General features: G+C 54.3%; 2 protein-coding genes across 2 annotated transcripts; both read right to left on the bottom strand.

Moving 5' to 3' along the window:
* Positions 1 to 4,863: 4,863 nt before the first annotated feature.
* On the bottom strand, positions 4,864 to 8,154 carry IUM83_12461 (uncharacterized protein; the record flags this gene model as incomplete). Its single annotated transcript, XM_067937085.1, has 4 exons — positions 4,864 to 5,215; positions 5,766 to 6,180; positions 6,252 to 6,722; positions 6,966 to 8,154. 4 exons carry the CDS (start codon positions 8,152 to 8,154, stop codon positions 4,864 to 4,866), a joined length of 2,427 nt encoding a protein of 808 aa, XP_067785329.1.
* A 2,099-nt stretch (positions 8,155 to 10,253) lies between these two features.
* On the bottom strand, positions 10,254 to 13,036 carry IUM83_12462 (uncharacterized protein; the record flags this gene model as incomplete). Its single annotated transcript, XM_067937086.1, has 3 exons — positions 10,254 to 10,810; positions 10,907 to 11,333; positions 12,893 to 13,036. The coding sequence occupies 3 exons, from the start codon at positions 13,034 to 13,036 to the stop codon at positions 10,254 to 10,256; spliced, it is 1,128 nt and encodes a 375-aa protein (XP_067785328.1).
* Positions 13,037 to 13,274: the final 238 nt, after the last annotated feature.

Below are 13,274 nucleotides of genomic sequence, written 5' to 3' on the forward strand. Positions count from 1 at the left end.
CTTGTGCGCATCCTCGCGCACCCCTTGGGCACTCCGGGACAGCAGCATTAAGCGCTGTCTCGACTGGCGAGTCGCGCTCACCTGCTGGTGCGTGCACTGCGGTAACAGGGCCATCGCTCTCTGTTCCGTGCGCTTCTTCCAGTCAATTACCGGATCATGCCGTGCAAGCCACGGCATGCCCATAACAACGTCGAACTTACCGTCCAGGTCCAGGACGATAAAGTGTTCGACAAACACTCGTTGTTTGTACGAGAAGCGCACGTTCACGACGCGCTTCTCGGTCTTCACGATGGCACCTGTTGCCAGTCGTACCTCCAGAAGACTTCGAGGTGTATCTACCTCCTCGAAGTCAAGTCTCGGCAGGCTTCGTAGTCGAACAAAATTGTTCGACGCGCCTGAATCCACCAAAGCTCGAAGAGAGTCGCTCGCTCTCTTCGACGTTACCTTCAAGATGACTAGGTTCGGCCTGTCATCTTGCAGATCTGGTCTCACTGGGGCTGCAGTCCTCAGTGTCGCGTGCCCGATGTCGGCACGCGCGATTGCATTACCAGTAGGGCGCCCCGCGCCTACTGGATGTTCGCGTTTTTTGTTGGTCGGCGGCGATGCCTAGCATCGCCACGACGGCCACCATTGTAGTGCATGGGAGCTGTGCACTCCCGTGCAAAGTGACCGATCCTTCCGCAACGGAAGCATCGCACGTTACCTCCCTGTTGCTGGTAACCAGCAGTTGTTGCGTTCGAGAGGTCCATTGGCTCCGGAATCTTCCGACGTCGGCAGCATTGCCGACGTGGATTCCTCTTGTGCGCATCCCGGGACAGCAGCATTAAGCGCTGTCTCGACTGGCGAGTCGCGCTCACCTGCTGGTGCGTGCACTGCGGTAACAGGGCCATCGCTCTCTGTTCCGCAGTCGCGACCGAAGCCCACGAGCGTGCGCTTCTTCCAGTCAATTACCGGATCATGCCGTGCAAGCCACGGCATGCCCATAACAACGTCGAACTTACCGTCCAGGTCCAGGACGATAAAGTGTTCGACAAACACTCGTTGTTTGTACGAGAAGCGCACGTTCACGATGGCACCTGTTGCCAGTCGTACCTCCAGAAGACTTCGAGGTGTATCTACCTCCTCGAAGTCAAGTCTCGGCAGGCTTCGTAGTCGAACAAAATTGTTCGACGCGCCTGAATCCACCAAAGCTCGAAGAGAGTCGCTCGCTCTCTTCGACGTTACCTTCAAGATGACCAGGTTCGGCCTGTCATCTTGCCTCTTGCAGCGAGATCTGGTCTCACTGGGGGCTGCAGTCCTCAGTGTCGCGTGCCCGATGTCGGCACGCGCGATTGCATTGGATGTTCGCGCATCGCCACGACGGCCACCATTGTAGTGCATGGGAGCTGTGCACTCCCGTGCAAAGTGACCGATCCTTCCGCAACGGAAGCATCGCACGTTACCTCCCTGTTGCTGGTAACCAGCAGTTGTTGCGTTCGAGAGGTCCATTGGCTCCGGAATCTTCCGACGTCGGCAGCATTGCCGACGTGGATTCCTCTTGTGCGCATCCTCGCGCACCCTCCGGGACAGCAGCATTAAGCGCTGTCTCGACTGGCGAGTCGCGCTCACCTGCTGGTGCGTGCACTGCGGTAACAGGGCCATCGCTCTCTGTTCCGCAGTCGCGACCGAAGCCCACGAGCGTGCGCTTCTTCCAGTCAATTACCGGATCATGCCGTGCAAGCCACGGCATGCCCATAATAACGTCGAACTTATCGTCCAGGTCCAGGACGATAAAGTGTTCCACAAACACTCGTTGTTTGTAAGAGAAGCGCACGTTCACGACGCGCTTCTCGGTCTTCGATGGCACCAGTCGTACCTCCAGAAGACTTCGAGGTGTATCTACCTCCTCGAAGTCAAGTCTCGGCAGGCTTCGTAGTCGAACAAAATTGTTCGACGCGCCTGAATCCACCAAAGCTCTCGACGTTACCTTCAAGATGACCAGGTTCGGCCTGTGAGATCTGGTCTCACTGGGGGCTGCAGTCTCAGTGTCGCGTGCCCGATGTCGGCACGCGCGATTGCATTACCGTAGGGCGCCCCGCGCCTACTGGACGATGCCTAGCATGCATGGGAGCTGTGCACTCCCGTGCAAAGTGACCGATCCTTCCGCAACGGAAGCATCGCACGTTACCTCCCTGTTGCTGGTAACCAGCAGTTGTTGCGTTCGAGAGGTCCATTGGCTCCGGAATCTTCCGACGTCGGCAGCATTGCCGACGTGGATTCCTCTTGTGCGCATCCTCGCGCACCCCTTGGGCACTCCGGGACAGCAGCATTAAGCGCTGTCTCGACTGGCGAGTCGCGCTCACCTGCTGGTGCGTGCACTGCGGTAACAGGGCCATCGCTCTCTGTTCCGCAGTCGCGACCGAAGCCCACGAGCGTGCGCTTCTTCCAGTCAATTACCGGATCATGCCGTGCAAGCCACGGCATGCCCATAACAACGTCGAACTTATCGTCCAGGTCCAGGACGATAAAGTGTTCGACAAACACTCGTTGTTTGTACGAGAAGCGCACGTTCACGACGCGCTTCTCGGTCTTCACGATGGCACCTGTTGCCAGTCGTACCTCCAGAAGACTTCGAGGTGTATCTACCTCCTCGAAGTCAAGTCTCGGCAGGCTTCGTAGTCGAACAAAATTGTTCGACGCGCCTGAATCCACCAAAGCTCGAAGAGAGTCGCTCGCTCTCTTCGACGTTACCTTCAAGATGACCAGGTTCGGCCTGTCATCTTGCCTCTTGCAGCGAGATCTGGTCTCACTGGGGGCTGCAGTCCTCAGTGTCGCGTGCCCGATGTCGGCACGCGCGATTGCATTACCAGTAGGGCGCCCCGCGCCTACTGGATGTTCGCGTTTTTTGTTGGTCGGCGGCGATGCCTAGCATCGCCACGACGGCCACCATTGTAGTGCATGGGAGCTGTGCACTCCCGTGCAAAGTGACCGATCCTTCCGCAACGGAAGCATCGCACGTTACCTCCCTGCTGCTGGTAACCAGCAGTTGTTGCGTTCGAGAGGTCCATTGGCTCCGGACCTCCCGTCCTCGCTACCGGGCGCGGTTGCGGCCTCGGTACGTTTACATGGAGTTTAGCCTGCCGCAGGCTAAACTCTTCTTGCATGGCAAGGGTAATTGCAGCTTCGAGAGTACTCGGGTACTCTCAGAAGAGATAGGTCTTCACGGCCCCATCTCTAAGTCCCTTCATGAACGTGACGACCTTGGTCGCCTCGTCAATCGGGTTGGTCACGATATTTGATACCAAATATCGTGCGCGCTGCGCGTACGCATGGACGTCATGCTTACCCTGCTGAAGGTCGAGGAACTCCGCCCTCGACCGGAACTCGTTTTGCGGGGGCTCAAACGCTTGTTTGAGCTCCTCTTTGAACACTTCGTACGTGCTGAAGCACGTAGGATCGGAGAGTCGGCGTCCATACGCCCAACTCCTTGCGCGTCCGCCAAGGCAGGACATGGCGAACGCGACCTTCGACAGCGGGTCGACGATGCGTCGAGCCGCTATGGCTGTGTCGAGCTCGACAAGCCATCGGAGGAGAGGCTCGCCCTCTCTTCCCACGTAATTGCTCACGCTCAATTTTAATGATTGAGCACGCGGTGTCGTCCCCGACGACGCCGTAACTGAGGAAGCAGCATCACGCTGCTCCTTCATGATGAACCCCAGAGCAACACCATGTTGCTCTGTCGGCGATAGCGTACGCAGCATCGTAGCTATCACCGCTTTTCCAATGACTGTTGACAGTCGTTGGAGGGCTTCCCACTCTGGATCTGACAGGTGGGGGCAGTCAGCGCGTGCAACATGCGTTGCAAGCGTATTGGAGCTCTCCATGGGCACCTCCGTGCTCATGGGGTTCTCGGCTCCGCGTTCGTACACCCTGTACGAACGTCACGTAGTCGGTCGTTGGACGGACTACAAAGTGCTACCAGGTGTAGTGGGCCTACTTTGGCTCACTACTTTAGCTTACATGTCGCGCTACGTGTATGAGGAAGCGTAGGAGTTTATTAATAATTTGAATTAATTATACTTGAGTCCACAAGTATAATATAAATCAAATAAAACACCAAGTAGGTAGTTTAAGGTAAAATGAGAACTGTATTGTTTTGTGAATTGATCTTCCTTCTAAATCTGCTAAAACTGTTTATCATCTATGAAAGGGGTTGACAGCGGCTGGCTGTCAGAGCCCCGCCAATATGCACGTCTCTAATTGGTAGAAGATGCTGCTTTCTACCAATAGGATCTTTGGGTATGTGTGGACCACTCATTGTGGTGGTCCACTTCAATGTATCCATTGGTGTGACTTACACCAATGTGAGGAAGTATCTAAAACCTTTAACAGATATTTATCGGTTAAACCATAAGTGACAAATGTCATGCACAAGTGACAGTTGTCGTGCACAAGTGACTGTTGTCACTTGTGTGTGTAACCCCGTTACAGCCCTCGTGGGAGCCAGTCGCCAACTTGTCTTGCGGCGGCCTGCTGTACGACTACTTGCGCGAGAAACGCCGCGACCGACGGTTGCAAATGGTCCAAGTCGCTGACGAGGACTAGCTGCAACCTGTCGCGAATGGTGAACTGCCGGTGGGGCGATGCAGCCCAGCCAAGCAGACGAAAATGACTACTGCACCAAAATGATTGTATATTTGCATGTAATTTGGAACGAGCTTACGAGTGGAGATTACGATTGGAGAGAGATGAGGAGATACGCAAAGATGATGGAACGACGATTAGCGAAAGCCTGAGAGCTAGCTACCCTGACACTACGATCACTGAGAGACTCTGAGCTAACTACAGCTGCAAACATGAAAGCGGAAACGAGAGACCGAGGGCTCAAGGGTCCGAGTTAGAAGCGACAGGAGCGAGTACCGTGAGGCGCGCCTCTTGGGGCTTCCCGGTTCTGGGTTGAGCCTCCGACCCTCCAGCTTCCGGAGCAGAGCCACCGGCCGCGCGCTCGTCGTCGAAATCTCCGTCGCTTGAGTGCTCGGCCGGAGGAACTGCACGAGCTCCCAAGCGAGGAGTGGCAGCTTGAGGCTCATCCACGCGACCGTCGTGAGCGTCCGCAGCCTCTTCAACCGAGCCTTGGGCCGACTGCTCTGTCGACTCTCCGCCACGGGAACGCACAGACTTCCCCTCCCCAGCCTCCGAGCCCTCGGCTGCCGAGTCACCAGCTGCAGCAGGGGCCCTAGTAACCGGCGAAGTGTGGAAGCGGGTGAACTTGCGAACCCACGGGCGCGGTGACCAGCTTAGGGTCCAGCGCGGGATCGACAGTGACAACCGACGCAACTTGTTGTAGGGTGATCCCACGGGGAACGAAGACCGGGACCTCTGGGTTGCAGGGAGCGAAGATGGTGTTGTAAGGATGCGCCGCAGGCACATCCACCCAACAGTTCCGCCAGGGCTCGTGGCCGTCCAGCTCCGTCACCTCGGTGCACCAGTCCGCAGTCATAGGGGTCCACAGCAAATTGTCCACGGAGTAAATAGGAACCGAGGGCTCGAACATGACTTCCGGGGTGCAATGGATGCGCCCGTGCGAGTCCGGGTAACACCGAGGCCACAGACGGTAGGGGATCCGGAGGCGGAGACGATCGGCACGCCCATTCCGGTTGGAATGGTAGTCTGTCCAAGCTTCGAGCGCCTCGACGTAAGCGCGAGAACCCTCACCGAGCTCTTCGGCAAGTTGCTGGAGCCATCGCTCGACAGCAGCCGGGGAAATCCAATGCGAACGCTCGTACAAGGCGAAACCCAAGTCGTTCTTCTCGGTGGGGCCGACTGCTCGGCCGTTGAACTGTCGCCAGAACTTGACCACCAACGGGAGACCATCTGCCCGTATCGAAATGGGCTCGTCCGGCATGAATTCGGCAGCGCTGAACAAACAAGGATCGGCAGGGAGGCTCGCCAAGAATTGCTGGTACGGATGGGCCGAGCTTTCCCAATCCGCGAAGGCAGCAATGCCCTCGGCCGAGTACTCCACCGCGACTTCACTATCAGCAGGCCGAGGCACCCGAACTTCCAATATTTTCTGCCAGCAGGCCCGAGCACCTGGGGCCGTGAAAGGAAGCTCGAGAAGATCCAACGCGTCATCCGGCGAGGTTTTCGTGGAGCGACCAGAAGTTTTCTTGGACGAAGCCGAGGTGTCGGTCTTCCGAGCTGGCCCAGTCGTGACATCCTTAGAAGTAGTTTGCCGACTTTCGTAGGCTCGCCACGTTCACGCCGGAGACTCGGTGGCGGCGATGTCTTGCGCTGCCGACGTTTCTTGGAAGGAGCTTTTGAGGGAGGAGCAGCAGGCTTCTTCGCCTTGCCCGGCTTCTGCTGCTGGGGAAACCTCTTTGACAGACTCTCCCTCCAGAAATTCTCGGACGGCTTCCCAAACCGAAACCCATCTCCAGCATCACGTCCAGTAAGGTCCCTGACCTCGGGCTCCGAGGTTCCATCGAGGCCCAAGACGAAGTCATCGGGAGCATTTTCCTTCTCGACCGATGATTTCGACTGGAGTGAGGCCACGGTAGAAGCAGGACGAACCGGACGGCCGTCCCGACGAGGCTTGATCACAACCGACTCTTTGAATGGAGAATCCCGGTCGACAAGGGCCGGCGCCTTCTCTTCGAGATCTCGGCCACCTTCCAACTTGTCGTCCGGAGACTCCGGTGGGGCCGGAGGCGAAGTTGGAACCTCAGCGTCCTCAGGCCTAGCTGGCGAGCCGGGCAGTGAGTTCGTCGAAGAGTCGGACGGATGCGGCGATGGGGGCGCGTGGACCGAGGTGTCGGTGTCGACCTCCAAGACTTCCGGCGGTGACTGAGAACGAGAACCACTACTCGCCGTTGAAGGCCTGTCGGTCGGTCGAGTCTTCGTGCTGCCAGTTCCGCCTCCACGTGGAGGAGACGACCCGCGCGGTGGCGACGACGAGTCCTGGGCCGTGGGTTGCGGAATCGTACCAGAATCTGGCCGAGACTTGGCTGCCTTCGCTGCTGCTTTGGCCCTCAGATCCACCGACGGCTTACCAAGGGGAGAGGTACGCCTGGCTTGAACTTGGGACTTCGTTGCCGCAAGCGTCGGCGGGAGCTTGGTATGAGACGACGGCTTCGCCGAGACCTTGGCTAAACGTTTCAGACGCTTGGCTGGCGGGGCAGTAATGCTCTCGTCGTCCGACAGCTCGACCGAGGAGTCAGGTGGAATGCTGATGCGAGCCGTCTGTGATGGTACGGAGACATTTTTGGAGCGGGCGACGCTTGAGCTAGCCGTCGAGGCCGAGGAGATCGGGTGAGGACGCTTGGAGCCCACCGCGACCTCAGACAATCGCAAGCCCAGCTCGTCGAGCTCTCCGAGCAATGAGGAAACCACAGGCGGAAGCGACGAGTCATCGGGGAGGTCGATGCCACACAAACTGGCTCGTTGAGCGTCTTGCTGGCGGAGGAATGTGTTAAACCTCTCCACCGCCTTCGTGTACGAAATTAGCCCCGACTTGAACCCCTCTCGGTCTTTCTTGATGACCGCCCGAAGTTCCCTGGTCGAGCTTTCATACTTGGAGCACCGAGCCTTCAAGTTGTTAGACATCTTAGCGCTCTGCCGGAGTGCATTCACCGCGATGTCCATCTTGCGAGAAAGGAAGTCTCGCTCCTCCCGAGTGGCTCGAAACTTTTCAGCGAGCTGGTTGCGCTCGAACGAGGCTTGGTTGCAGAGGACCTCGAACTTGCGACGCTCGTCCACTTCTCGGCGTAGCAGCGCATCACTGTACGTGAGCTGTTCTTGGTAGTAACGAACCTCCGCCCGAAGGTCAGCCATCTCTGCGTCCCAGCCGGGGGCAGGCGACGGCGCGTCTGGAGCCAATGCACGGATCACCGCGCCGAGGGTTTGGGCGTCCTCCAGGCGCTGGTCGAGATCAGAGTCGAGGCGGAGCGGAGGATGACGCACCAAGCCCACCATGAGGTGACCGAGGTCTGCGAAACGCTGCTCGGTGTGATACTGCAGCTCTCGGACCATATCCTCGGCGGCGTCCCGGACAGCGTCTTCAATAACATCGCGACGAGGGTTCGGAGGGCGCCGAGAGGGCGCCTCCGAGACCTCACCCTCCTCGAGTCGGCAATACTGGGTCGGGTTGGATGAAGTGCCGCCATTCTCGTCCAACCGAGGGCTCCGCGGAGAGCAAGGAGGCGAACCGTTGACGCGACCCGAACCCGCGGCCTCAGAGCTCGTTACCACCCCGCTGTGCGAATCAGAGGCGGGAGTTGGTGGCGAACGAGCCGAGGCACTGGGGTTGGACGCAGCGTCACCTCTCGGCGGAAGGTCGCGCGCAGGAAATGACGGGAGACCTCGGGGTGCCCCGCTGTGCGAGTCAGAGGCGGAAGTTGGCCCCGCCGAGGGACCAACCTAGCCGTGAACTCAGGAGGGAAGGGCACGATGAAGGCATTTGGGTCATATTGTGGCATGCAAAGAAGACATGGAGGATTAGCATGAGGAAACCAGCGAAGCTTCGAAGACACTACATAGCTTACCCTGAGAGCGCCGCCGAGAGCTTCCGACGTGAAGACCCGCGGCCCTTGCCGAGGACTCGGGGGAGCAGACATGCTGGCAGCAACGACGTGCACCACGACGCTCACCACCGGACAGGTTCGCGTCGAGGTGGGGGCCGTTGTGAGATTGGGTTTTGACTGCGGAGTGGAGCCACTGGACCGAGGTCTAACGGCGTCGAGAGTTTGAGAGAAGACGACCGAGGTCTCCTATTGGCTACTCACATTCACCGCGCCAGAGTGACAGAAAGCTAGTTAGTGACTGCGAGGCTCGGCGGGCCCTAATAAATTCTCACCGAGCTCTCCAGGTAGTCATAGTGGATACACCTTTTGCGTCCTATTAGGAATCCGGACTTAAGACGAATGCTCGTCCGGTTGTAGGATTAGACCGAAGGCTCGGTCCATATTAGATATTTGTATAGACATTAGGGATTAGTTATAGTCGAGGCCTCACCGCCTCTAACTATTAAATCAGAGCAGAATATCCCCCCCCCAAGCCATCAGGGTCAAGTCCGTCTACGGTAAGTCTAGCTAGCTTAGCTGTAGGGTCTGGATACGCTCGGCCGACGCGGGGTATGTCTGCCGGTGAGCTTAAGGTACATTGACCGAGAGTTCGCCCTGGTAAGGCCAAGAGTGGATAGTGGCCGAGTGTTGGGAGGTAGAGAGTCCTCTCTGTACGTTTGTACGTTGTCCTGGGTGCGTGGCGTGGCCCCCCAGTGTATTTGACTCTTTGGCCGAGGTTTCACTTCGGCGCCCCTGTCAAAGGCCATGATCGGCCCGGTACCCTTCCTTTCTGAGGGACCACAGTGGGTTTAGCGCGAAAGCGTTTATATTTACGCACCCCAGCCGTTGCTCGTGGCTGGCGGTGCCTGTGTGTGGGCTCTACCTACCTGACCGATACTTCAACACAAGGCATATTTCCAGCCCGGTGTAAGGGATCGGACCTGGTCCTCAGGTTTAACCCCAACAATCTTCGCCGACCTTTCGAGGGAAGCGTGTGTTGTTGGTAGGACTCGTCCCATTTGTCGAGGCTGAGGGACGAGGACTCGTAAAATCGTGAATTCCTACACGACAGTAGTCTCGTGGAAACCAATCATACTTGTGTTGTTTGAAGCGCTCGCGTAGAGTTGGCTTGATGTAGTCTTGGAATGGGTTATCACAGCTGAACGCGATATAGGCGGAGTCCGTATCCATCTCCTGATATTGAAAATCAGAGCGATCGAAGTAGAAGTCAATGCAGTCATAGTAAAACTGAAGCATGCGTAGCTTTGCCACCTGATAAATAGCGATCGACAGATGAATAGGATTTTTGTTATTAAGTCGACGCTTCTTCATAGTGATTTCACAAGCATCGTTGAGCTCTTCCAGACCGTGGAATGTGAAGTGCTCGATCTTATTCTTAATAGCCTTGTCGTCAGACTCATACTTAACCACTTTGTGCTTAGACATGACCATTCCAGATCGACCGAAAGCACTGTTGCCTACCAGTTTCATCATCTCAGCAACCATCGCCTTAGACTTATCGACATCACCTTCTCGTCGAGCGTTCGATACAGCATCCATAAATGAAGCAAAAGCCTTGTGGGAGCTCGCTTTGATGAGGCAGTAAGTCTTGGTGATCTCCAAACCATGAGAGAGGTACCACTTGAGCAACGGAGCATAAATCAGGAATTTTTCACCGAAATAGCTACCAATCAGCTTACGAGCCGGCTTTGCTCAGCTTTTCTTGCGTGCCTCATTGTACTCGAACATGTGCTTACCAATGACACTCTCATCAGTACAATCGATTGGCGTGTTCTTGAAAATAGGTGTCATCTCACTGAAGTACTCTTTGAGGTGGCCTGGTGTGCGAATATCACACTCGAGGAAGCCAAAGATCTTGTCCGATTTGATGTCGTCGATGATACCATCGTAAGCCTCAATAGTGGTAAGCCGTCCGCATGGCATATCATTACCAAGAGCCCATAGGTACAGAGCGTTAGCGTCATATCCGATAATTTTCTTACAGACCTTACCTCCGCGAATCTTCGTCTCGTTGCGCTTAGCGTAGCGATGGAAGATAATAGATGGGCCTCCAGCGATGTTGGCCTTCATCTTAGCGTAGATATCCTTCTCCTCCTGGTCAATAGAATATACCAGCTTGTCCGAGTTGAAATCAAGCAACTTCCTGTACCTAAACCCCCTGAGCGACATGTCCTTGCGAGCAGTGTTGCACTGGACACAGCTGATCAAGACGTTGCCATCGATGTGTCCAAGCTTGTTGTTGATCCGATCTGTTGAAGCGCTCTCAGCGGTCAGCTGACATTAGCATAAACCACACAGATAGTTTTGGTTTTGCAGCAACGTGTCCAAGTGCCCAAGTGTCATACCAAACTCTCGCTTTGCCTTGGCATCCTGACTCTTGTAGCCACTCATGCGTTTAGCTGGGAATTGGAATGCGTTAGCAGGCTTCTTGTCTGGGTATTGGAGATTGTTGAAGCAGGTCTGATACATAACCTTCTCAGAAAGGCCAGGCAGCGATACGCCATCTGCAAACATATCCAGGTCGAAACGCTTGAATAGCTCACGCTGGGCTTTGATAGCCTTGATAAATGGAACTACATCGAGATTATTGTACCAGACAAGTAGATCCTTGATGGACTTCATCTCGTAGTACTGCCACACGAACTTCACTCGTTCGTAGTCATCGGAGCTGATGCTCGTTCCACGGAGCTTGCTGTCGAAAGCTGACTGAGGTGGGATACTAGTCTGACTAAGCACATTGAATGATGTGATGTACTCGTACGGGAAGAGACCCTTACCAAGACCACAGACACATGTAATTTTGTCATCGCATTTGCACCCGCCGAGATACGTTGTAAGATATTTATCGTAGCTGGTGCCAGCTGGCACATAGTTGCTAATATCAAGCATTTTCATGTTCGATGTAGCAATGCACATGTAGCTGGGGTTCTTGATGACAGAATTTATGTTGTCTGTACCGATGACGGCAAACAAGTCGGTCTTAATCAAGTTGATATCATACCGACCAGAATTGAAGCCGAATACTGGTACCTGATCAATCTGCTGTTTAAGTCTTCCGTAATCGGACCTTTGCTTACCAAAGCCGAGACTGCTATGGAAGTCAAAGAAGCTACCATACGTTTTTGCTTTAATCCAATTCTCCACGTCAGTCATGTTGTACTTCTTACCAAGATTGACCACTGGAAGTTCCATACCTATCAGACCGTGGTCATTGATAATTTTCTGTAGAAGCGACTTATACTTATCGACATTGTACTGCTGGATCTTGACCGATACATCGCCAATGTATATGAACATATCCGTAAGCAGCATCTTCGGATCATCATTTACAAAGCAACGCACCTCCTCGGTTAAGCTATCAGCTACTGATACAGACACCGGAATGTGTTCGTTCGTGAAGACAGTACTCTGCCCGTGCCGTACCGCTGTAGGCTTTAGAATCGCTTCGAAGTCATAAACCATGAAATGGTCGATGTATTGGTCAACGCCCTTGATGGAGTACTTTGTGAGCAACGATTGAATAGTGTTCTGAACAGGTCTGCAGATGGTTGGCTGAGCTGGAAAACTTTCAATATTTACTCGCTCGCACTGATTCTTAGAGTGGTCCTTGAGCTTCGTGGAGCTGACAAATACCATCTCACACTTAGAGCACTGATACTTGCTTTGAAGCATATCAACATTCTTGACGTAAAGGGCATGATTCACGTGTGAAAGAATGTTCATAGCTTCGAAATCCTTGTCTGAGCGACGAATGCATTCAACTTTACCACTCTCAACATCCATTGAGTATACGTTGATAGCGAGTTGGAAACATTCCTCAACCTCATCGAGCTGAAGGAGATCAATAGGCTTAAAGCTACGAAGTAATCCCAAAGAGTAGGTGATTCCCTTGAAAGAGCAATAACGCTTGAATACTTCCTTCACCTCCGCCTGAATTCTGCGAGGGTCCTTTTTAGGGCCCTGGACTGAGTGCCAGGCAATGCAATGGAAGACACATTTGTTGTTGGTCTTTGGGAAGTTGATAACGTGCTTTTTTCGCGAATGACCTTTGGAATGATTGCTTCACTATCCCCCAGAGAATGGTTGCGGTAGCAGATGTAAATCTTGAAGCCAGTGGTCGCTTTGAGCTTGTATCCAGAACTGGGGTAGTTTAGTTTGTTTGCTAACTCCATAGATCGGATCTCAGAAATAATCTTCTTGCGGATGTCAGCCTTGTTGTTGATAGCAATAGGTGCGTTAAATACATACGTATTTCCAATATTTGGGTGGAAGTAGCGCGTTTCATCACCATCGGTTATGCTGACAAGGTCGTAGCCAAGAGCGATATTCACCCTATAGGCACTCTTTTGACTATCAAGAACATTTTCAAGCTTCTCGTAGAACTCACTAGGCTGAATCCCTCCATATAGGTGAGATTCCATGTGCTTTCCATTGTAGAAGCGATACTTCGGGTCCGCCTTGAACTCAGGAGACATGTGCTTCTTAAGCTCAGCGGCAGAGACATTGTACTGCTTCGCAACCAACTTCTGATTGCTGGGGCGAGATAGGTTGCTAACATACACCATCTTCCCCGTACGCCCCCGCACCTTCACTCTATAGCTACTACCCCATCGAATAGCTCGAATATTTAATCGTTTTAGTCCTTCAAGCTCGTACGCAAACATCGTTATATATCAGTCTCTATATTTTCTCCGTGCAACTGACTTTATAATA

The sequence above is a fragment of the Phytophthora cinnamomi genome (assembly GCF_018691715.1).
Source record: "Phytophthora cinnamomi strain GKB4 chromosome Unknown Contig81, whole genome shotgun sequence".
In the NCBI taxonomy this organism is placed as follows: Eukaryota; Oomycota; class Peronosporomycetes; order Peronosporales; family Peronosporaceae; genus Phytophthora; species Phytophthora cinnamomi.